This window comes from Mustela nivalis, assembly GCF_964662115.1.
Source record: "Mustela nivalis genome assembly, chromosome: 13".
Lineage (NCBI taxonomy): Eukaryota > Metazoa > Chordata > Mammalia > Carnivora > Mustelidae > Mustela > Mustela nivalis.
The window spans coordinates 72,513,133-72,537,836 of record NC_139032.1 but is presented as its reverse complement, the minus strand read 5'-3'; the positions used below and the strand labels follow the sequence as shown (position 1 = coordinate 72,537,836).

General features: G+C 40.3%; 1 protein-coding gene across 8 annotated transcripts in view; it reads left to right on the top strand.

Annotated features, from left to right (window-relative positions):
• Positions 1-24,704, top strand: part of SUSD1 (sushi domain containing 1) — a 136,635-nt gene that overhangs the window by 62,653 nt on the left and 49,278 nt on the right. For all 8 annotated transcript variants that reach the window (XM_082696898.1, XM_082696893.1, XM_082696896.1 and 5 more), the window contains exons 9-10: positions 9,605-9,714; positions 14,436-14,628. In XM_082696898.1, the coding sequence (XP_082553024.1) occupies positions 9,605-9,714; positions 14,436-14,628 (303 nt within the window). The remainder of the gene's footprint in view (positions 1-9,604; positions 9,715-14,435; positions 14,629-24,704) is intronic.

Here is a 24,704-nt window from a genome sequence, read left to right as displayed (position 1 = left end):
TCCTCTCTCTTTTTCTCTCTCTCTCTCTTTTTTTCCTGAGTCTGTCTAGAAGTTTATCAAATTTTCTTGATCTTTTCAAAGAACTGGTTCCTACTTTCATTAATCAGTTCTATTGTTTTTTGGTTTTTTGGTTCTATTGTTTGTTTATAATTAATTTGTACTCTAATCTTTATTATTTCCTTCCTTTTGCTGGGTTTAGCTTTTGTTTGTTGTTCCTTTTTTTTTTTTTTTTTTTTTTTTTGCTCCTTTAGTACATAAGGTTAGGTTTTTTGGTGAGATTTATTTTGTTCTTGAGGTTGGTCTGTACTGCTCTAAACTTGCCTCTTAGAATCATTTTTGTTGGGGCGCCCTGGTGGCTCAGTCAGTTAAGCATCGGTCTTTGGCTCAGATCATGATCTCAGGGCCTTGGAATGAGCCCTGCATCGCGCCCTGCATCGAGCCCTCCATCGGGCTCTCTCCTCAACGGGGAGTCTCCCTCTCACTTCTCCCTCTCACTTTCCCCTCTGTGATCTCTCTCTCAAATAAATAAAATCTTAAAAAAAAATCATTTTTGCTGTACCCCAAAGATACCGGATTGTTGTGTTTTCATTTTCATTTATTTTCATGTAATCATTTACTTCTTCTTTGATTTCTTTGTAGCATGTTATTTAACCTACATCGTATTTGTGATCTTTCCAAATTTTTTTCTTATGATGACTTCAGTTTCAAAGTGTTGTGGTCAGAAAAGATGCATAGTATGACTTCGATCTTTTTGAATTTGTTGAGCCTTGTTTCACGGCATAATGTGTGGTCTGTTCTGGCAAATGTTCTGTGTGCACTTGCAAAGAATGTGTACTCTGTTGTTTTAAGATGGAGTGTTCTGAATATATCTGTTAAATACATCTGTTCCAGTGTGTCATTCAAAGCCACTGTTCCTTTGTTGATTTCCTCCACAGATGATCTATCCATCCATGTAAGGGGGATGGTGAAGTCCCCTACTGTTATTTTGTTGCCATCGATTAGTTCCTTTATGTTTGTTAGTAATTGCTTTTGGTATTGGGTGCTCCCATGTTGGGTACATAAATATATTTATAATTGTTTCATTGTCTTGTTGGATTGTCCCTTTTATTATTATACAGTGTCCTTCTTTGTCTCTTATTACATTCCTTTTTTAAAAGTCTATTTTGTCCCGGGGCATCTGGGTGACTCAGTCAGTTGAGCATCTGACTCTTGATTTCAGCCCACGTCGTGATCTCGGGGTTGTGGGATAGAGCCCTGCGTTGGGCTCCACGCTCAGCGGTGAGTCCACTTGGGATTCTCTCTCCTCTATCTGTCCCCCTACTCAAGTGCTCTTGCTCTCTCTCTCTCTCAAATAAATAAATAAATCTTTAAAAATAGTTTATTCTGTCACATATAAGTATGCTATCTCAGCTTTCTTTTAACATCCATTTGCATGATAGATGTTTTTCTCTCTCACTTTCTGTCAGTCTGGAGTGAGTTTCTTGTAGGCAGCATATACATAAGTCTGCTTCTTGTAAGCAGCATATACATGTCTTTTTTCTTTTTTTTTTTTTAGATTTTATTTATTTATTTGACAGAGATTACAAGTAGACAGAGAGGCAGGCAGAGAGAGGAAGGGAACAGTTTCCCCTCTGAGCAGAGAACCCAATGTGGAACTCGATCTCAGGACCCTGGGATCATGACCTGAGCCAAAGGCAGAGGCTTTAACCTGCTGATCCATCCAGGCACCCCAGTACGTATGTTTTTTTAATCCATTCTGACATCCTGTCTGTTGATTGCAGCTTAGTCCATTTACATTCAAAGTAATTGAGAGAGATGTATTTATTGTCGTTTTGTTACTTGTTTGTGGTTCATTGCGTAGTTTTTCTGGGGGAATGTGTCTTTTTAAAAGACTTTGAACTCATGTGTCATTATTCCATTAGAATGACCCCTTGCTGTTCAGGGTCAGCGATTTTTTTTTAATTAATTAATTTATTTTCAGCATAACCGTATTCATTATTTTTTCACCACACCCAGTGCTCCATGCAATCCGTGCCCTCTATAATACTCACCACCTGGTACCCCAGCCTCCCAAAACAATCTGAGGGGTTTGAAGTGGTGGAAAGGGTCAGCGATTTTTACTAAGATCCAGTTAACCTCTGCAAGGTAATCTCCTCTCCCCGGGAAAAGGATGGTGGCGTTTGGGTCAGACAGACCTGGTTTTGTATCTTAACTCTGCATTGAAGAGTTAGGGAACCGTGGATGAATTGTTAAATGTCTCCAGAGCTCTTTACTCTCTCTGAAATTTTAAGTGGAATTGGATTAAATTTGGAAGTTAATTTAGTGAGAAATGGGGTTTATGTGGAGCCATTCCAACTGGGAACAAAGCACGTTTCTGCATTTACTCAGTATGTACTTAAGTTTTATCTGTTCTGTTTTTATATGCACTGGTGTAAGGATTTGCCATTCTCTCCTCTAGAGCCTGTACATTTGGCGATCTGTTATCATTGAAGCTTTACACTGGTTCTCTTAGAATGAATTGGGAAGTTTTCCATATTTTTTTATGCTCTGCAAAAGTTTGTATCACTTTGGAATTATTGCCTTCCTTTTATTTTATTTATTCATTTTTTTAAAGATTTTATTTATTTATTTGACAGAGATCACAAGTAGGCAGAGAACCAAGCAGAGAGAGAGGAGGAAGCAGGCTCCCTGCTGAGCAGAGAACCCGATGCGGGGGTCGGTCCCAGGACCCTGAGATCATGACTTGAGCCGAAGGCAGAGGCTTTAACCCACTGAGCCACCCAGGTGCCCCTGCCTTCCTTTTTTAAAGTTGGACACATTTGCTCGTAGGATCATTAAGTTTCACCCTTTTTGGGAAAATAATTCTTTGATAAGTTTGCTGATCTCTGTGATTTTCTTTTGATCTATTTATGTTTCCTACACTTTCTTCAGGCAATTTTTATAGCTTATATTTTCCTAAAAAAGTGTTCATTTGGTTGGGATTTTAAATATATTCGCAAAATATGGAATATTTGTTTACAACTGCTCTGGGGTTACAGGTTATGCAATGCCAGGTTATTCTGATTCCTAAGTTTGGTTTTCTCACTCTTTTAAAAAATTGATTGGCTTAGCTTGAGTTTTCTGTTTTATTACTGTTTCTTTCCCCGAAGAATAAACTCTTAGGTTTTTAAGTGGTTTTTTTTCCTACCTCATTAATTTCTCCCCTTAGTTTTATTACTTTTTTCCCCTTGATTCTCTTAAGTTGGTTATATAGTTTTATTACTAAATTCTTGAGTTGAATGCATAATTCAACTCATTTCCATTCTTTCCTGTTTGATAATAAAAGTCTTTAATGCTTTTGGACTTAAGCATTGGCAGAATTCCTTCAGCATTGATACATTCTCTCTTTATCCCTTCTTTCAAGTCATTGAAATAATTGTCCTTCTGATTTTCTCTTTGATTGAAGAATTATTTATGTGTGTGTTAATATTTGTTCTCTTTATGTTTGCTTTCAAAGCATTACACAATTGCTATTTGATTTCCCCATTGATTGAAGGATTAATTATAAGTGAATTATGCAAATGGTAGATTTTCTTTTTTTTTTAACATTTAACTTTTTTGTTAATTTCTAGTTTTATTACATTTTGGTAATTTTGAGGGGAACTTATTATCATTTCCCTTGGAGATTATTATTTGGGAAAGTTTTGTGCTAATAAATCTGTACATTTGCTTGTGAGTAGAGTAAGATCTAGTCGTTAGTCAACTCTATTAATAAATGTATTCCAGACTTCTGTTTTTTGTTGTTGGTAGTGGTTTGTAGATACTCAGATTGCCATTTTGCTCAATTTCTCTCAGAAATTCTAATTGTTTGGATTCACACATTTTAAAGTTACGATATTTATGTCCATGACTGATGTCTTACTTGTAAATTCTAGCTTAAAAAAAAAAAGATTTTATTTATTTATTTGACAGAAAGAGAGAACACAAGTAGGCAGAGAAGCAGGTGGAGATAGAGGAGGAAGCAGGCTCCCCGCTGAGCAGAGAGCCCGATGCGGGGTTCAATCCCAGCACCCTGAGACCATGACCTGAGCTAAAGGCAGAGGCCCAACCCACTGAGCCACCCAGATGCCCCTGAGTCTAACTTTCATTAATAACAAATCACTCACTTCATTCTGTTTAAAATTTTTTACCTTGAATTATAATTTGGTAGCAACCTTGGTTTTCTTGATTTCTTTGTACATCTATTTGCATATTATGCCTTTGCCCACTTTTGTTCTTTTTTAAATAAAAAAAAAATTGCATTTCAGTGTAGTTAGCATACAGTGTTGTATCAGTTTCAGGTGTAGAATAGAGTGATTCAGCAGGTCCATATATCACTGAGCGCGCATCACGAGTAGGGTACTTTTAATCCCCTTCACCTGTTTCCCCACCCCACCCCCACCAACACTTTTGTTCTTAAAATCTATCTCAGTAACACCGCTGTAGTACTCCAGGAGGCAGCATATGTTGTGAAGAATTCTGAGAAACCTTTTGTTTTAAAGTAGATGAACAATTTACATTTAGCGTTCTTTGTAATATGGTTTTCCTTTCTTCCGTCCTCTTGTTTTCTCCTAACGTTTCTTCACTATGTCCATTGTTTTCTACCTTTTTGCGACACAGATTTTCTTTCTTGGTGATACAAACAGTACAGATTTTTTATTTTCTATTACACATTAAAAAACAAACAAAATCCTATTTGAATGTGTATTTCTCTGATTACCGGTGTTCAGACTGAAATACTGTTAACTTCTTCCTGAAGGAGATAAGGAAGTCAGGATTCTCTGCTTCCTTTTTTTCTTTCCCCTGTTGCTTCCTTTATGTTTTTGGCTTAATACAGCATTTTATTGCCAACTTCTTATTTTAAATTATTTTTTAACTTGTATTGCATTTTTAAATAATTCATTTTTATATTGATTTACAGCCATGTTTGCAACACTTATTTAAACAGGTATATGTGTTAACAGTTTCGGTGCTTACTACCAGTCCTTTCATACCAAAGTTTCTCTATTTTTTTCTACATTTCTATTTCACTGCAAAATGATTTCTATCTTCTTCTTTCCAAGGGGTACTTTCTGAGCCCTTGATTATGTGAGAATGTCTTTTTGCTATCTTCACGAGTGAATCAGAGCTCAACAGAAGATAAAATTCCTGGTACATACCTTCTGTTGGTAGAATTGTAGAGGCATTTCACATTGATTTTGGGAATTTAAACTTTTGAAAGAGAATTTGAAGATGGTTTGATTTTTTAGAAAAAAATCCCATTATAGATAATCTGATTTTTAAGCCTTGATGTCACAGAGGCTTTATGTGTGAAATTCAAGACTAATTATTTATTTTCATGCACATGGTAAGTGTTTATTGACCACTTGTGTGTTTGACATTGTTTGAGGCACTGAGAATTCAGTAGCGAATGAGACAGAAAGGACCTTTCCCTCCTGAAAACTAGTCAGGTGTGATATAAATGTTATTGTTTTTCACTAAGTTTTCCTAGTACCGAAGAGGGTTTTTGGATCTTCAGATTTGGGTCCATTTGATGTAATCTGAACTGGTGGGGTTTGGAGCTGATAGTGGTTTTATTAAAGCACGGGGACAGGAGGAGCTGCACTGGGGTTGCCACGGGTGACTGAAGTTGGTTGGGGGTTAGGGGAAGCACAGGCCTCCAAGGTGTTTTGGAAACAAGGTTTCCAGGATCCTGAGGGGACTAGTTATTGTTAGGAGAAGGTCATTTATTGCTATCTAGTAAACCCTTAGTCATGAGACCCTTCAGATGTGTATCAGCGGGCCATATGCTTGGAGGATGATTGCTCACATATTTCCTGGTAAGGTAAAGATAAAAGAAGTTTCCTAAGGAATGTATAGGTTCAAGTAGACTTCCAGGATGGGGGTAGGGTGCAGTTGGGCTATGATAGTCTTTTGCCCCTAGCCAGTGTCAACATCCAGGCAGCTGAGTTCCCAGAGGGAAGGTCACTCTGCCTGTTTCAAGGACTTGTCAGTAGGCTCTAGGCAGCAAGGAAACTTAGTTCTTTCTTTTGCCTTGTGACATGTTTCCCATGTCACATTTATACATTTAAAAATAGTTTCTTTCATGAAATCTCTGATTATTGCTTTTTTTTTTTCAATTGGTATTTTGGCTCATCAAATGCTCCTATATGGAATTCCAGGTTTGTCTGCCCTGGTCTTCACTCTTGCCCTTCCCTGACTTTTCCCTCTGTCTTCTGTGAGAGTGCAGCGGGTGTATTCTGTACAGACACGTATGCATATATGCATCGACCTTTCTGGCCTTCACTATTTCTAAAGCATGTTATATTTCGTTGTTGAACTTGCATTTCCTTGTCTCATCTAGTTCCTTTTTTTTTGTTTAAAGCTCTATGCCCAGGGTGGGGCTTGAACTCACAATCTCAGGATCAAGAGTCACATGCTCTATGGACTAAGCCAGCCAGTGACCCCTCCCCTAGTTCCCTTTTTATTTCTGCTTCTCTCAACCAGTTTCCACTCTTGCAGCCTCTTATTAGCTCATCCCTTATCTGCTTTAATCCATCTTTAAAATTTTTTACTGAAAATACAAAAAAAAGTTGCCTAATTTTACTATTACTTGGCCCAAATTTTTTTTTCAAAAGAATATTCATTCTTTGCCTTTCAAGCATAATCTTTATAGAATCATTTCATAGGCTTTTTTTTTTTTTTTTGGCTTCTAGATGAGATTGTTAGAAGACAAAAGTTTTATCTAGATTTGCTATTTCTCTCCTAATAAAATGGATGGCGTTCTCTTTGCTCTTACTTTTAATTGGATGATATTAGTGTGCTTATCTCAGATTTCCTCTTGAAAGATTTACTGCTGATTGGATAACCCAGCATCCTTCGGACACAGCTAGCTGTGAGAAAGCCCACACTGCCCTGAACATAATTTCTGAGCACTTTTTCTTTTTTTAAAGTAGGTTCCACACTCAGTGTGGAGACCAAACAGGGCTTGAACTCATGACCCTGAGATCAAGACCTGGGCTGAGATCGAGAGTCAGAGTCTTAACTGGCAGACCCACCCAGGCACCCCTATTTCTGAGCACTTTGCTATCTTTTTTTTTTTTTTCTTTTAAAGATTTACTAATTTATTTGAGAGAGAGCATGCCCCTGGCGGGGGGGGGGGGGAGGGGGTGGGGAGTGGGGAGGACAGAGGGAGAGACTCTTTAAGCAGACTCCCTGCTGAGCGCAGGGGAGTTGGGGGAGTGGGAGGGTAAGGGACCTGGAGGTGAGGGTAGTGGTGCTGGATCTCACCACCCATGAGATCATGACCAGCTGAAACCAAGCATCTCACGCTTAACCCACCTAGCTGCCTGTGTGCCCCTGAGTACTCAGCTGTCTTGATCGGTGAAACTTGCTCTGGGTCAGCATCGTGTTGTCCGAACTTCATTATGACACTCTGGTCTGCAGAGGCAGGAGGGAACCAAGTCCCTCCTTCTGCCTACCCAGGCTCTCTGTCAGGTGGAACTTCCAGGTCCCTAGGCCTCCCCATAGAAGTCCTTCCATGATACTGATCTCTAGTAGCTAAGGAGGGACTATTATTATTATTATTATTATTATTATTATTATTATTACTACTACTTGTAGTAGTGGTCACAGTGATATATACAGTTTTTACCCTGGCTGCCTATCAGCTCTGCCTGGTGCGTTACAACAAAATACAGACGTGTGCTTGTCCCTCAGATCTGCTGTGTCTGGGTGATTCGGATGTGCAGGCAGGAGCAGGAGCGACCAGGCTAAATTGTTCCAAATGGAACATCCTTCACTCATTTGTCCTATTGCCCTCCTCCCTTCCAACCCCCACCTCTGTGGGCCCCAGCCCGTCCCCACTTCCTTCCCTGAAAGGCTTGAGGGCACGTTGTATGTCGTAGCTCTCAGTGTCTTTCTTTTGTCTGGTCTCATCCCCGCGGTGCTGAGTGGAAACGTCTTCATGTTGATGCCTTGTGTATGTCAACCAACCCTTCCTTCCAACACAGATGCAAATTTTGACCCATTTTTACTACTTTCAGCCGCTTCTGTCAGAACTGGGGGTGGGAAGTGGGAACCAGATGCTTTTGTTCACGTTGCCACTGTCCCCTGAGTTCAGAGTCTCATGGCTGTGAGCGAGCCGGTCCTACAGAGACGGGAGCTGTGCAGATGGTATTTCTGCTTTAGGTTCTGTTTGTGAACAGACATCCTTGCACATGTATATTTGGGGTGCCTCAGAATCATATGCAAACATGTGGCAATTTTCGCTGCTGATGTCTTTATGAAATCTTTCAAAGTTGTGAAGATGAAGGGAAGCACAAGGTCTTCAGATTCTCTCTCATAACCATATTTTTACATTTTCCAATTACAGCCGAGAATATTTTCCCCCAGCTAATTGCTTCCTGTTGCGTATGTGAGGGATATGTGATATGCTCTGGAGAGTTTTGATTTTGAATAGAATAATCTGTTGTCCTTCTTCCTGCTTAGGGGGCAGAGGCTCGCATGGGAGAAACGAAGTTTTCTAGGTAGTAATAAAAAGTTTCTCTCTGATAGACATTTAAATCTTTTCTCATTTGTCGAAAGTGTACCGGCTTCTTGGGAAACTTGCTCTTCCTTGAAATTAGCCTTGGTATTCCTGGACGCTCTGTGAGTTTTTTACTCATCAGTAATAAACCTCTTCCTTCTTCATGACTACCTGAAGAAAATAGAACAGTAAAGGAATAAATTAGACTGCAGGGGGAATGGAGTGCCTTTTTTTTTTTTTTTTTTTAATCCAGGGGTTGAAATAAGTCTCCTTTCTGATTACTTTACTGTCTTTGTCCTTACCTGAGTGGCTCTTGAAACACTGTCTGCTGAGAAGCAGACATCTTGCCTGGCCATCTCCTTTCTGTTCATCTTCTAGGTTGGAAACACCCACGCTGAGAGTTCTGATCGATGGTCTTCGACTTTTATTCACATTTTCCTTACTCCGTGACTTTCTTTTTTTTCTTTTTTTTTTTTTTTTTACTCCGTGACTTTCTAGGTGTTGACATGCTTACCTTTAGGACATTTCATGTGTGGACTATCCAAGTGATATCCAAGTGATAGGGTGAACTTTCTTAAAAATATCACAACTTTATCAGTTTATGGTGATTAAAAAAAATATTTTATTTATTTATTTGAGAGAGAGAGAGGGGACAAGAGAGAGCATGAGCAAGGGGGAGAGGGAGAAGCAGGGAACCGGATGCAGGACTCGATCCCAGGACTCTGGGATCATGACCTGAGCTGAAGGCAGACTCTGTAACTGACTGAGCCACCCAGGTGCCACTAGTTTATGGTGATTTTTAAATATGAATTATTTCATCCAATTCTCTCAGGAGCCTGTGATGGAAGAAAAGCAAAGCAGATGACTTGATTTCACAGAGAAGAACTTGAGGATTCAAAGGGCTAAGTGAATTAGCTGAGGTCATGCAGTTAAGTTGTAGAGTCAGGACTTGTAGCCAAATGGGACCTTCTTGCTGTTAAACACCCTGCTGGCTCATGTAAGACATCGGAGCTTCCATTGTACTTGGCCAAGATATGTTTTGCTAAGACATGCAACCTTTCCATATGTTTTATCTTTTAGAAGATGATCTCTTAGAAGATGGAAGAATTTTCAATATTTCAGTATTCAGTGAAGCTTGTTTGAAACTGAGCAGGCACCCTAGGAAACTTGGATCAGAACAAATGTACCAAGTAAGAAGATCTCTCATGTTATCTGTCAAAGTATTGCGTCACTTAAAAATCTGGGGGCCTCTCCAAGTGAGGATCCAAAGCATTTAAAAACACTAATGGAATGAGCTTCTAGACAGTTTGATTTTTGTTTCTAGATTTGGAAATGAGATGGGGGGCCAAGTGGGGGATGAAATTGAAGGAAGGCACACTAGCGGGTGGCTTGCTGTCAGTTTCCTTGTCTGGTATTTCACATGTATGTATCATACTTTATTTTAGTGCATTTTATACTTATAGCTTATTCTGTCATCAAATTCACGCTGGGTTGTAAATTTTTAAGAAACTCATTGCATGACAATTGGTCCTCATTTAACTTGACTTTTTAAAAATCACACCTCTCAAGTAAAATGATTCGTAAATTCAGGTCAGAACTGAGGTTTGTTATTGTGTGTCATTTTTAGCGCCTCTTGGCAGAGTAGACTAAGTATTAATTTCAAGTTCATTCACTCATTCCTTAGCCATTTACCAACAGTGTATCATTTATCAGGGACTTTCAGTTCCCACTGGTGTAAATACACAAGTAAGTGGCACTGTGCTGTAATGAGTGCTTTGATAAAAGGTAAATAAATGGAGGGTTGTGTGCACGCGTGTATGTCCAGGTGGGTTTTTTTTTTTAATTTTCTTTTAATTTTAATTTTTTAAAATTTTATTTATATATTTGAGAGAGGGAGAAAGAGAGAGAGAGAGAGAGAGAGCATGAGGGGGGAAGGGTCAGAGGGAGAAGCAGACCCCCTGCTGAACAGGGAGCCCAATGTGGGACTCGATCCTGGGGTTCTGGGACTCGATCCTGGGATTCCAAGATCATGACCTGAGCCGAAGGCAGTTGCTTAACCAACTGAGCCACCCAGGTGGCCCTGTTTTGTTTTTTTAAACAAGAAGCAAAGACAATGCTAAATCACAGAAAATGAGTGGGATTCAACTCGATAAAAGGTGTGGAGTGAAGGTGGAGAAGGGCACTGGGGACAAGCAGAGAAGCATCTTGGATATTAGGGAACACAGTTCTCTTAGGGAACTAAAAAAGCAAGGGAGAATAGGAAGAGATGAGGCTAAAATCTGAGCCGTGACTAGATCATGAAGAGCCCTGTGAATTTTGAGTTTGGATCTTATTTTGATGTCTCTGTGGAGCCAGTGGAGGATTTTAAGCAGATGAACCAAATATTCACATTTTCATGTTTAGAAGGAACACAGGGGCTAGAGACATATTCAAGTCCCCAAATAAAGTTAAGATTATTACTGATATAAGATATAGATGAATTTTAAAAATGAATATAGAAATAAATGGTCCTGGGACAGTTGGTTAGCTACCTGGTTAAGAAAATAAATGATTCTGGGTGCCTGGGTGGCTCAGTCATTAAGCATCTGCCTTTGACTCAGGTCATGATCCCGGGGTCCTGGGATCGAGCCCCATATTGGGGTCTCTGCTCAGCGGAGAATGTTCTTCTCCCTCTCCCCTTGCTTGTGTCCCCTCTCTCACTGTGTCTCTCTCTGTCAAATAAATAAATAAATTTTTTTGAAAAAGAGAAAAGAAATGATTCTTTGCATTAATACTAAAATGATTAAAGAGTTAAGTTTTGAAAAAAAAGTTGTTTATTAATATGTTAAAGATTCATATAAGTAACATGGAAAGCACTCTCAACAAGCCCATTGGAAAATGTGAACATTCAAGGACAGTTTTCCAAAGAGAATATATATATATATATATATATATATATATATATATATAGCCAAAACACATATGAACACATTTTATTCCTCACTTGTAAGAAAAAATAAGAAAAAAAAATTAAACCACAAGATACAATGATTCTTCTATAAGCATAGAATACTGTTTTTGTTTTTGTTTGTTTGTTTGTTTGTTTATTTATTTTGAGAGAGAGTAAGCATGCGTGCAAGGTTGGGCAAGGGCAGAGGAAGAGGGAGAGAAAGAGACTCTTAAGCAGACACCATGCCTTGTGTGGAGCCTGACTCAGGACTTGGTCTCACAACCCTAAGATGATGACCTGAACCTAAATCAAGAGTTGGACACTTAACCAACTGAGCCACCCAGATACCCCCAGCATAGAGTACTGTTACACACAGCTGCTGGCCAGTTAAACGGGCATGACTTTTCTGGAATAATTATTTCTTATTTGTTAGCCTCAGTAAATTTTTGGAAATGAGCTATAGTTAATCAAGCAGACCTATACAGAAAGACCAAGCAGTTCTCTGAAGCTCTATTTATAGTAGGGGAAGTTGGAAACGATGTAAATGTTCATGTGGGTATTTGGCTATGTAAACAAGCCCACGTTCATCTGCTAGAACCTTCTGCGGATGCAGAGTATGTTCTTCCTCACAGTGAGTTGCAGTTGCTGCTTTTGACCAGGATTCCTGTGGAAATGGTCTCTGTTTCTCCTATTACTTCGCCCTTTATCTGTCTCTCCTTCCTAGGATTCCCTTCCTCTACCAATTCCTTAAGTCTAATTACCATCAAGGTTGTGTGTTGCCCATTCTCTTGTCATTCTGTACCCTTCTTTGGGCCATGTTATCCAATCTCTTTACTTCCTTCACTGTCTCTATGCTGTTAAGTCCTAAATCTTTTCCCCAGACCTCATCTGTTCAATAAGTTCTAGGCCCACACTCCCTGATTAACTTTTTGTGTTCTTTTTTGCACTGTCTTCACGTATGTGACTCTCCTACCAGCAGTGTCCTTTCCCTTACCCTACCTGCCTGACTTCTGTTTATCTATAAGGCCCAGGACAGTCATCTCCCCTGGTGGGCAGGTTTCAGCGACCTTCTGCCCTGAACACTGTTCCCGCCATCTGAATTGCTTGTCCTGTCTGCAGCTCACCTGGTTAATGCTCATTTCTCCTCGGGTCCAAATTTAGATAGGGCAGCTTTTCTTGACCCCCAAAGAGGAGGGTTAGGTGTCCCTCCTGAGTGCCCCTACTGCCTCACGTACTCTAGGACTTACCCTGGGTATTTTGTTTGCCTGGATACTCATCTGTGAGTTCCTTGAGGTTAGGGCTTGTACTTTTCCATTGTATACCCAACACTGTATACTCTGTATATCTATTTACAGAATGAATTAAAACAGAGAAAAAAAAACTTCACTATATATATATATATTTTTTTTTTTTAAAGATTTTATTTATTTATTTGAGAGAGAGACAGTGAGAGAGAGCATGAGCGAGGAAAAGCAGACTCCCCGTGGAGCTGGGAGCCCAATGAGGGACTCGATCCCGGGACTCTAGGATCATGACCTGAGCTGAAGGCAGTCGTCCAACCAACTGAGCCACCCAGGCGTCCCAACAATATATTTTTAAATAAAACAGCTTTACTGTAAAATTGTGCATACAGTATGATTTAAATATATGATCAGAAAGTTATATTTTGTTTGTAGACTAAACCACATGGAGTTTAGGATGAGACTGAGTCTGTAGAAAGACTGCCTGCCTAGTTGTGAGGTTTTTTCCAGAAGATGGCAGCAGCCCGAATGTAGACCTGATGAAGCCAAATATCTGGGTGGACCCAGAGAATGGTGAAACTGAGAATGGGTGAAACTGAGAACAGAGGGGCAAGGGCATGGAGGGTGTCAAGCAAGAGAATAATTGAAGTGATAGGGTACCTGGGAGAGCTGGGGAAGACCGGGATGGAGGTGGTAGAATATAGGTAGAAGATCTCGAGCGAGGATGCCTTGCGGGGGTTTCTTGAGAGAAATCAGGTGTAATGGATGAGTGGTCCAGTGGGATAGGAGATTGTGAGATCTTAGAGCAGCTCTGAGGATGGCACAGCCTGGGAGGTGGCTGTGGCTATGAGTAGCTAAAGTGGAGCAGAAGAGCTTCATAGCATTGAGCTCAGAATCTCTGAGGCCAAGTTTCGATGGCGTGTCCATAAAGACCTTCAGGTTACCCAAGAGAATGCTAGGAACTGGAGGAGAGTGGAAACTCCCAATGAGCCAGGTCTTGGGGTAGTGGTGCTGGATGAGCAGTGGAAGAACAGCAGTGATGAGGAGGGATAGAGGGCAGCCATAGCCAGGGACTTGAGCATCAAAGCAAATGCTAAACACCAAGATGTCCAGCGGTAGTGCATGGGTTCGCTCGGGGTTCATCATATTACTTCCGGGACCTTCACATGTTTTTTCCCTCGTAAGTTCCTACATTATACATGCATCTTGGGTTGGCAGTGGATAGAGTGTTAGAGGTTAACACCATGCATGATGGATCCATGGGCCAGAAACTCAAAAAACTCTTACCAGAGTTCTACTAGGAAGGACCAAGTGAAGTACCCTTGTACAGTTGCTTTGAAAGCACAATTGGGAAGAGTCCTCATGAAGTTCAAATATTCTGTTTTGTGAGGTGTATCAATGGATTCTTTTTGAATGAAAAGAAGAGAATTTTGCCCGGTGGCTCCAGTGCTATCTTCTTTACCTGGGAGGGCATCGTTATCTTAGAATAGCCTACATTTTGTTCATTTGAGATGCCGTGATACATTCTCAGCTTTGTCCTGTAGCTGGTGGAGGGGCAGGGGACATTGAACAGGACAGGGAGGGTAGGTTGTAAAGTCCATCCCCAAGTTAGCTTGGTGTTGTATTAGAAGTAATTCCAATAGAATGAACCTTCTTGCTTTATTTCTGTTTTGCTTATAATCTAGATATCTGTAAGCCAACAGAAAATTTAATGTAATGCTTTCTTTTCATCTCACGACAGTTTCAAGTTCTGGGTCAAAGGTGGTACCTGAATAATTTTTATCATGCAACATCATTTAACTTCACAACAAGGGAGCGAACTCCAGTGGTATGTTTAGACCTGTACCCAGCAACTGATTACACAGTGAATGTCACTCTCCTGGGATCTTCTGAGCAGCAGTCAGTGCAAATAACGATGACAACCGCACCAGCAGGTGGGTGTACGTGTCTCTTTTGTGTCTCAGGACACGTGAAATAATGTGCATTGCACAACGTGAGGGAACATGAAAAATGCTCATCTGGGAGTCAGGAGACTTGTGTTCCAGTTCTAATGAAACCCACTCTGGGTTTCACGGTGCCTGAATCATACCATCTATTCCCTTCCCCACAGGGGTTCTAGCTCATAGCGGGTAGGCACCAAGAATGGACCATTTTATTTAGGGCTCCCTGCTAATGATGGATTGAAAAGGCCTCCTATCTCTTACTCTGGTTTAAGATCGCTGAACCCCCAGGGTAGTCATTATGGACAACCAGAACCAAATTCCTGGGGATCAGTGATGTGAGCCTCACTGTGGTGTCACTGGCGAGACAAAGAGGCCTTATGACTGGACCATGTTTGAGCCCATGAACCTGACATAGAGAACAGTGGCCTCATGAAGGTCAGGCTTCCTAGAAAGGGCATGTGGCCTTGTGAGGAAGCCAGATAGAGGCGAGCTGTATGAACTCTATAGCTCTGGTTAGTAGGAAGAGACACAGAATTTTTTTATTCTTGAGTCCTTTGGGTATAGCAGGCAAATTTACAGGCAACCAAGTAGAGAAGCTGCCCCCTCTGAAGGACGGCAGTTCAATAGATTAGGTCCTGATCCTGTCTTTCTGATGCTTCTCTCCCATATTCATCATTGTTCTGAGAAAAGAAAAAAGCAGAATTATGTGATGGTTGCCCAACACTGTGAACTTAAGAAATGTCACTAAAGTATACACTCAAAAGTGGTTAATTTTATGTTGTGTGACCTGTTCAGCTCCATTTTTAAAAAACAGCCAATGAATTAGCTATGTTCTTCTTGGCTCCCAGACAGCAGTTACCTCCTGACTGATCTTTACATGACATAACACAAGTAAATTGTTTAGAATAGCTCCCAGCACATAATGATGATGACAATGATACCTATGTTTATTGAGTACTAAGTATGTGCCAGGCACTGTTCAAAGTGCCCTCTTTGGGTTAGTATCCAAAATATATATAAAATAACTTATAAAACTCAACACCCCAAAACCAAATAAACCAATTAAACAATGGGCAGAAGTTCATGAACAGACATTTTTCCGAAGAAGACATGCAGTTGGCACATTGAAAGATGTACCACGTCACTCATCATCATGCAATGCAGATCAAAAGCACAGTGACATGCCACCTCATTCCTGTCAGAATGGCTAAAATCAACAACACAAGAAACAACAGGTGTTGGGGCACCTGGGTGGCTCAGTGGGTTAAGCCTCTGCCTTCAACTCAGGTCATGATCTCAGGGTCCTGGGATCAAGTCCCGCATCGGGCTCCCTGCTTAGCGAGGAGCCTGCTTCCCTCTCTCTCTGCCTGCCTCTCTGCCTACTTGTGATCTCTCTCTGTCAAATAAATAAATAAAATCTTACAAAAACAATCTGAGGAGTTTGAAGGGGGGGGGGTGGGAGGTCGGGGTACCAGGTGGTGGGTATTATAGAGGGCACAGATTGCATGGAGCACTGGGTGTGGTGAAAAAATAACGAATACTGTTATGCTGAAAATAAATAAATTTAATTAAAAAAAATCTTACAAAAAAAAAAAGAAACAACAGGTGTTGGAGAAGATGTAGAGAAAGGGGAACCCTCTTGCACTGCTGGTGGGAATGCAAAGTAGTACAGACAGTTCGGAGAAAAGTTTGGAGATTCCTCATAAAGTTAAAAATAGAACTATGCCAAAATAAATAAATAAATAATAAATAAATAAATAAAATAGAACTACGCTACATCCAGAAATCTCACTACTAGGTATTTACCCAAAGAATGCAAGGACACTAATTCAAAGGGATACATGCATCCTGGTGTTTATAGCATTATTTACAATAGTCAAATTATGGAAGTAGACCAAGTGTCCATCCCTGATGAATGGATAAAGAAGGTGTGGAGATAACACACACACACACACACACATGCATATACATGTATATGTATATAAATATATATAAATAATATATATTATATATATACAAATATATATATTTACATATATATATATTTAGAGTGAGCAAAAAAATAAAGAACAAAACAGAAACAAAACCAAAACCAATGTGTCCTCTTTGAATCAACTCAGATCTACCAAGCCTGAGGAAGGCATTGCTGTTATTCCCATTTTATAGACAAAGATCATGAGCTCTTAAATTAAACAATTTATCCAGGATCACATACTTAGTGATTTGAACACGGGATGATGTGACCCTGGCCCCACAGCCTTCATTCTTAATGTACTTCTGCTGCTTCTCACTAATTATTAGTTATTTCAAAGAAAAAAGCAAAATTATATTCTCAGAACCCAGTGCATAGTTCGTCCTGACCCACCTGACTTTTGCCAACCTCGGACCGTGAGCAAAAACTTCAAACGACATGGATGCATAAATGCATTCATAGAATAAATGTTTCTTTCTTTCCTACTCTGTGTCAAGCAGGTTCTGATGGCTGACATTGTGGTAGCAATAAAGCAGTCCCAGCTGACGTGGTGTTGGAGTTTTGGGGGGTCGTGGTGGAGAGAGATAAAGAAGTAGGGAAATAAATCCCATGTTAGGTGGCAAAGAAAACATGGCAAAGGGAGTGACAACTGGTGGTCAGGGAAAGCCTCTATTTAAATATATATTATATATATTATATTTAGGCCTCTCTCTCTATATAAATATATATATATGATATATAAGATATATTTATTTATATTTTATTTAAATTCTTTTAATTAACATATACTGTGGTATTAGTTTCAGAGATAGAACTTAGTGATTCATCAGTTGCATGTAACACCCAGTGCTCATTCCATCATGTGCCTCCTTAATGCCCATCATCCTGAACCCCCGCCCCTTCAGCAACCCTCAGTTTGTTTCCTAGGGTTAAGAGCTTCTTATGGTTTGTCTCCCTTCTGATTTCATCTTACTTTATTTTACTCTCCTTTCCCCGATGATCCTCTGTTTTATTTCTTAAATTCCATATATCAGTCACATCATATGATAATTGTCTTTCTCTGATTGACTTATTTTGCTTAGCCTAATACCCTCAGTTCTTTCCACATGATTGCAAGTTATTTCTTTTTTGATGGCTGAGTAATATTCCTGTGTGTGTGCATGCGTGTGTGTGTGTGTGTGTACACCATATCTTCTTTATCCATTCATCTGTTGATGGACATCTGAACTCTTTCCATAATTTAGCGATTTTGGACATTGCTACTATAAACATTGGGGTGCAGCTGCCCCTTTAGGTCACCATGTTTGTATCTTTTGGGTAATACCTACTAGTACAATTGCTGGGCCAATAGGGTAGCTCTAATTTTAACTTTTTGAAGAACCTCCATACTATTTTCCAGAGTAGCTACACCAGCTTATTTCCCCACCAGCTGTATAAGTGGGTTCCCCTTTCTCTGTATCCTCAACGTCTGTTGTTTCCTGACTTGTTAATTTAGCCATTCTGACTGGTGTGAGGTTGCTTCTCATTGTGGTTTTTATTTGCACTTCCCTGATGATGAGTAATGTTGAGCATTTTTTCATGTGTCTTTGGCCATTTGTATGTCTTCTTTGAAGGAATGTCTGTTCATGTCTCCTGGAAGGCCTCTCTTAGAAAGTGACATTTGGGCACAGATCTGGAGGAAGTGAGGGAATAAGCCATGCACAGGGAGGACACCAAGTGACATGGTCTTGAGAGAGGCAGGTCCTTGGCATGTTCTAGGAACATCGAGGAAGTTAGGATGGCTGGAGCAAAGTGAGCTGGAGAAAGTGGTAGGAGATGAGGTCTAAACTGTAGCTTGAGTATCAATAAGGGTCCCTTACAACCTGGATCCTGAATTACCAGTGCTAAGTATAATCTGGCATGTGATATTTCAGCCTCTCTAGATTACCAAGCTACTTGGTGTCCACCGCCTATGAATTTGAACTAAGTTTGGGAAGTGATCTCTTCTCATAAGTTACTGGGATCTGTGTGACACTAGTCTTGCCATATGTTTTGCAGGGAGGGAAATTTTCTTCCCTTGAAAATTTTAAGACTTTGCCATGGTGGCTCTGGGTCTTTCTTGGTGCCCATCCCAAGGATTTAGAACCTTTCCATTTTCACTTCTCCTTCAATCCCTGTTCCTATCCACCGGTCACCACAGCTGAAGCTCTTCATCTCTAGTGGAAGAGCCTCCTTGCTGTGGGCAGGAGGCTCCCCGTTATAGTGAGAGGAGTAGTAGTGGGAAGTCTTCGAGAGAATTGCGCTGTCTTACATGCCTCCTTCACTGTCCCAATTTTCTGCTTTTTTCTCTCAATTTCTCTGCCCCCAGAAGGATCCCAAGAATTGTTTTAGTTCTGAGCTTCTGGGATTCTTATCTGAATGCCTTGTCTCTGAGTGCCACTTCCTGCTTTGGAGTTCTCACATTTGACTCCTGGAGAAATACTCTCAGTGGATCCTTAAGCTTCTCTGAGTTTCTGGAACTGGTGCTTTCGCTGGCTGAGTGACGTCCAGGAAGTGCCTTAGGTTAGTGGATTTCCACCCAAGCCCCACCTTTCCTTAGAACTGACTTTTAAGACTCAGCTGCCTGGGCTGCTTTGTTGGGCACCACAACATCCCTTCTGGCCACCATATCCGTTTTCTGCATCGGGTAAGCCTCCAGGGCCCAGCTCCCTCTGATGATTCCCACTGGAAGCTTTGCACCTGCCGCCTCCCTCATTTCTGTTCCTTTTCTATCCCCAGGTCTGGCCAATTCCTTTTGCTAGGTATTAGGACTTTCCTGCCCTATATTTGGTTTTTGTTTTCACACTTAGATTTTTGTTCTCCTAACATTGTACTTTGGATTCAGCCAGGGGAGTCTCCGTGGAGAAAGAATGATGCCAGGGAGTTCTGGATCTGCTGCCATCCTCCAGGGTTCAAAGAAATCTTGCCCACATTTCATTTCATTAGAAGGTGTATGATTCTATTCAGTTCGGCCTCTAACCCAGGGGGAGGTCTAATCAATTGTCATTCTCTTCGGATCCTCCTTCAGGCACCTCTGTTTTTCTGTTCCTTCTTTCTCAAGTTCTAACTCCCTGCATCTCCCAGGCAGGTTTCCTTCAAGCCAGTGCTGTACCTGCTACAAGAACAGCACTGAAACTAATTTAACGATGCTTGAAGAATTCTCCTCTGATTTTTCTAGCCATTGTCTTCTTAAATGTGTCCACATTTTCTGAAACTGTGTAGCATGACAGCTGCAGTTCCAGAGGGCTGCCCCATTAATGCTGACTCCTGTGTCTCTATTTAAAACTTTCAGAAGACCTTTCTTGAGAGAATGATACCTGGATCTGGGCACCTGTTGCGGGAACTGCCCTCTTAGTCTGTCCTCCATAATAGTCCTGTAACTCTTCTCTTTGATGATTTTGAGCCACTTTCCCCGAACCTAGTAAATATCCCTATCGTTCAGGGGCTCTTTAGAGTAATTACATTTGGATATATTTTCTTTTCCTTATATTTTTTTATTCTAGCTGGGCCAATAGGATTTCAAATTTTCTTCTCCTTGATGTGATTTCCTTCACTCTATTTCATTCTCTCCTAGTCTTGCCCTCTGTGCAGGTCCCAGGAAGCAAGAATCTGCATCTTATTTGGGCAGTGACCTATGATATATGAACTCTACCCACTAGGAGATGTGACCAAGGCGTGGGAGTCACCTCCCAGTCAGATTACAGATACTGTTCCTCCTTGAGGATTAGTGAAGAGGGAGTGGAGAGAGGCCGCGATCGTGTTTTCCTCTGTGACATGGGAAGGCAGGTAACGAACAACCTTGAACACGTTTGAGCAAGGTAATTGGCTTCTGCAGTATTAGAGGGTTGAACAGGAAAGTTCTTCTCTAGTTCTAGGAGTCTATGTCAGGAAAACAGTTCTGGGTTTCTTCAAATCCATTTATTTCAACATCAAATTTCTTTTTTTTTCTTTTTTTTTAAAGATTTTATTTATTTATTTGATAGACAGAGATCACAAACAGGCAGAGAGGCAGGCAGAGAGAGAGGAGGAAGCAGGCTCCCTGCTGAGCAGAGAGCCCGCCCGATGCAGGGCTCGATCCCAGGACCCTGAGATCATGACCTGAGCCGAAGGCAGCGGCTTAACCCACTGAGCCACCCAGGCGCCCTCAACATCAAATTTCTTGACCAGTTTATTTACCATCATCCTTTCATCTCTCCAATTTTGTATTCCTATTGAGATATAAAACTTATTCATAGGGTAGGAGTTTCATTATTATTTATGTCAAACATTTTTCTTGATTAATAGTTTCTTTTTATTTTGTTTATGGTGTTTTTGACATATAAAAGTTTTAGATTCTATGTAGTCAATACTATTGATCTTTTCCTTTGTGATTTATTATATTAATACTAAGTGTAGAATTTTCAAAACACAAGAGTACTTATTTATGTCCCATCTTTTTTAAAAGTGATCTGCATGGGTATAGCAAATAAAATAAGTTAGATCTGTAAGCTAAAGAAGAATGAGGAGCGCCTGGGTGACTCAGTAGTTTAAGTATCTGCCTTTGGGTCAGGTCATGATCCCATGTGGGGTCCTGAGATCGAGCCTCACATCCGGCTCCCTGCTCAAGGGAAGCCTGCTTCTCCCTCTACCTGTTACTCCCCCTACTGTGCTTGCTCGCTCTGACAAATAAATAAATAAAATCTCTTAAAAAAGAAAGAATAAAAAGAAAAAAAACCTTAAAAAAATAAAGAAGAATGAAAACAAAGGGACATAAAAAAAGAGGCAGAAGTAAGGTTAAGAATAATCCATATTCTTATAACTTATTTATCTTTGCATTAGTGGCTCACAAATTTAGTTTTCATTTTTGATCCATCCTGTCGGAAAGGGTGCCATGACATTGCCTTAAGGTTATAACCAAGCGGTGTTTCTCAGGGGAAGTACAGTTTTTATCAACAATGGGATTAGATAGGAATTTTTTTTATTCCAGAGAGAATTCATAGGTAGTACAATGTATGAGCAGCATTTTATGAGGATTTTTAAAAAAGATTTTATTTATTTATTTGACAGACAGAGATCACAAGTAGGCAGAGAGGCAGGCAGAGAGAGAGAGGAGGAAGCAGGCTCCCTGCTCAGCAGAGAGTCCGATGTAGGGGTCGATTCCAGGACCCTGAGATCATGACCTGAGCCAAAGGCAGAGGTTTAACCCACTGAGCCTCCCAGGCACCCCATTTTATGAGGATTTTTATGAGGCTTATTGCCCTGAGCGTGACTCATTACATTGCAGGAAAGGGTGCAGTGGATAAGGAAAGAGGCCTTAAAAACTCCTGTCCTCTGTTGATCTGGCTTGATACAAGAATAGGATTAAATTATTGTGGGTTATTTGGAGGAATGACTGGCGTCCACATTTCCTAAATATTGGTTCTCTCAACTCAGATCTTATAAATGGTAGGTGTCACTGGGGTTGGGATTGTTCTCTCTACCCAGTACCCAGGGAGCAGCTGTTCTGTGTTGAATGCAAGGACCTGTGCCTCAGTAGAAGGCTGCCCACGTCTGTTAGAAGGTTCAGCCCATGCAGCTGAATCAAGGGAATCGTTTGGATTTTCCCTGCACAGGGGCTCCTGGGTGGCTCAGTCGGTTAAGCGTCTGCCTTCAGCTCAGGTCATGATCCCAGGGTCCTGGGATGGAGCCCCACACCAGGCTCCTTGCTCAGTGGGAAATCCTGCTTCTCCCTCTGCCTGCTGCTCCCCCTTCTTGTGCATGCTCTCTCTCTCTGGCATATAAATAAATAAAATCTTCAAAAATGAAAAAGAAAAAGTAAATTTGTTCTGCACAGAATGAATGATTGAACGCCCCCCCCCCAATTTCTCTCCATATAATATGATGACATACTTTTAGCAAGCAAGTTTTATGGTAATTGTAATGAGATACCAAATTTGTCTTAAGAAAAATCTCAACAAAGTAACAGTAAAACTCCCGACTTTGAACACTATTATATCCTCTTGTTCCTTCTAAGATAAACTGTTTGCAAAATGTACATCACGGGCAACTAAAGGATAGTACAATGATACCACTGTTTATAGAACAGTTATAAAAATAGTGACTTTGTGTTCAAAACAATTGATTCTTAGCCATTCTTTCTGACACTGTTTTCCCTTGCCAAGTCAACTGTCTATTTAGACTGCTCCTAATTAGGATTTTAAAAACTCTGTCATTTAGGAATAAGAGATATCTTGTTTTTCTGTTCTCTCTAAGCAGAGGATTACATGCATTTACTTCTAAAGTAGTGTTGGTACATTTTTTTTTTAAAGATTTTATTTATTTATTTGACACAGAGAGATCACAAGTAGGCAGAGGGGCAGGCAGAGAGAGAGGAGGAAGCAGGCTCCCCGCAGAGCAGAGAGCCCGATGTGGGGCTCGATCCCAGGACCCTGGGATCATGACCTGAGCCGAAGGCAGAGGTTTTAACCCACTGAACCACCCAGGCACCCTGGTACATTTTTTTTTTTTTTTTTAAATCATTCGGGGGAAACAGAGTAATCTTCCCTCCATCACCTGGTGGAAAACAGTGACCGTCACAGTGGTTTATGTTGCAGGTCTTCTGACAGCACGCCTGATTTGAGATCTGTGTCGACCTTAGAAAACTTCCACCCCCCAACTGATTCCTGTTTACAGAATTGAAGTCCAAAGAAAAGATAATAAAAAGACCATAAAAATTTTAACATTGTTTCTGACCGTTTTCTACAAACTGATAAATATCATAACAGTATTCTGTGGTAGAAGAGTTACGTCTGAAGTCTTTCTGCTTCTTTTATAAGCCATCAGTCGGAAACACTTATACTTACAACTGGTCAAGTCCAAAAATGGCATTTATTTTTCATGGGATACCCAAACATTTGTAATATGCCCAAATGGGCATATTGTGGGCAGTAAATGGTTGTGTCTTTTTAAGGTAACACAATGACATGGTAGGTCCAGCCTAGGCAGTATGATACCCATGGAGTAGATAAAGATGAATAAGTTATTTAGAATTGGAACCCTTCACTAAATGGGTCCTAAATGGTTTTGGAGGCAGTGGATTCATGTTGTTACTCTTTTTGGAACTACCCCATATTCCAGTCATGTATACACAGAGAGACTCTAAGACTGCCATCTTGTAGGCTGAAATCAGGGAAAAGATCACGTTAACTCCTTAGTCCAAAATATCCATTAATACAGTACAAAGGAAAGCTAACTACAATATATTCTTTTAAATTTCTTTTCCTTGTAATTTTAAAATTTTGATACGATTTCACATGTCTCTTTCTGTCTTTCTCTCTCTTGATCCTCCCCCCCCATTTTCTCTCTTTCCCTGAAATAAATCCCACTTGGTTATAGTGTGTTTGTTTCTTCTCTGGGGTTAGATTATCTTCACTAATACTTTCTTTGGTATTATTCTTGCATCAATATTCATAAGTGATATTATAGTTTTATCTCTATCAGATTGTATCATCTTTAATGTATCATCTTTATCAGATTTAAGCATTAATATTTTCCTTATTTCATAAAAAGATTTTGAAATGTTTCCTTCTTTATTATGCCCTTCATTGTTTTAAAGGTTTTCTTCATTATTACAATTCACATAGCATTTGGACTTTCTGATCTCCAATGGTTAGGTAGAATTTCCCCACAAAACAGCCCAGGCATGGGAGCTTTTCTGGTGGGAGAGTTCCTTGATAACCTTCTCAGGTTTTTTTCCCCCTATGGAAAATGATCTGTTAACTTTTAAAGTCTAGTGGGGTCAGTTTAGCAAACCGTTTTCTTAGGAATTACCCATTTTCTCTGTGTATTTAAATTTATTTGCAGAGTGGCCTATGAAATACTTATATTTAACTTTTTGAATTTTCTTCCATTTCAGTGATTATTTCTCCTTTTACTTGTATTTTCTTCTTTTTTTCTAGATTAAGTTAGCTAGGAGGTCATCTATTTTATTAATATTTTCAAAAAGCCATGGTTTTATTCTGTAATTGGACCCCCTGTTATCTTCCCCCTCCATATCAAGGATTAGCCAGCTATCACTGCTGGTGGGCCACATCTGGCCCATCGCCTGTTTCTATAATAA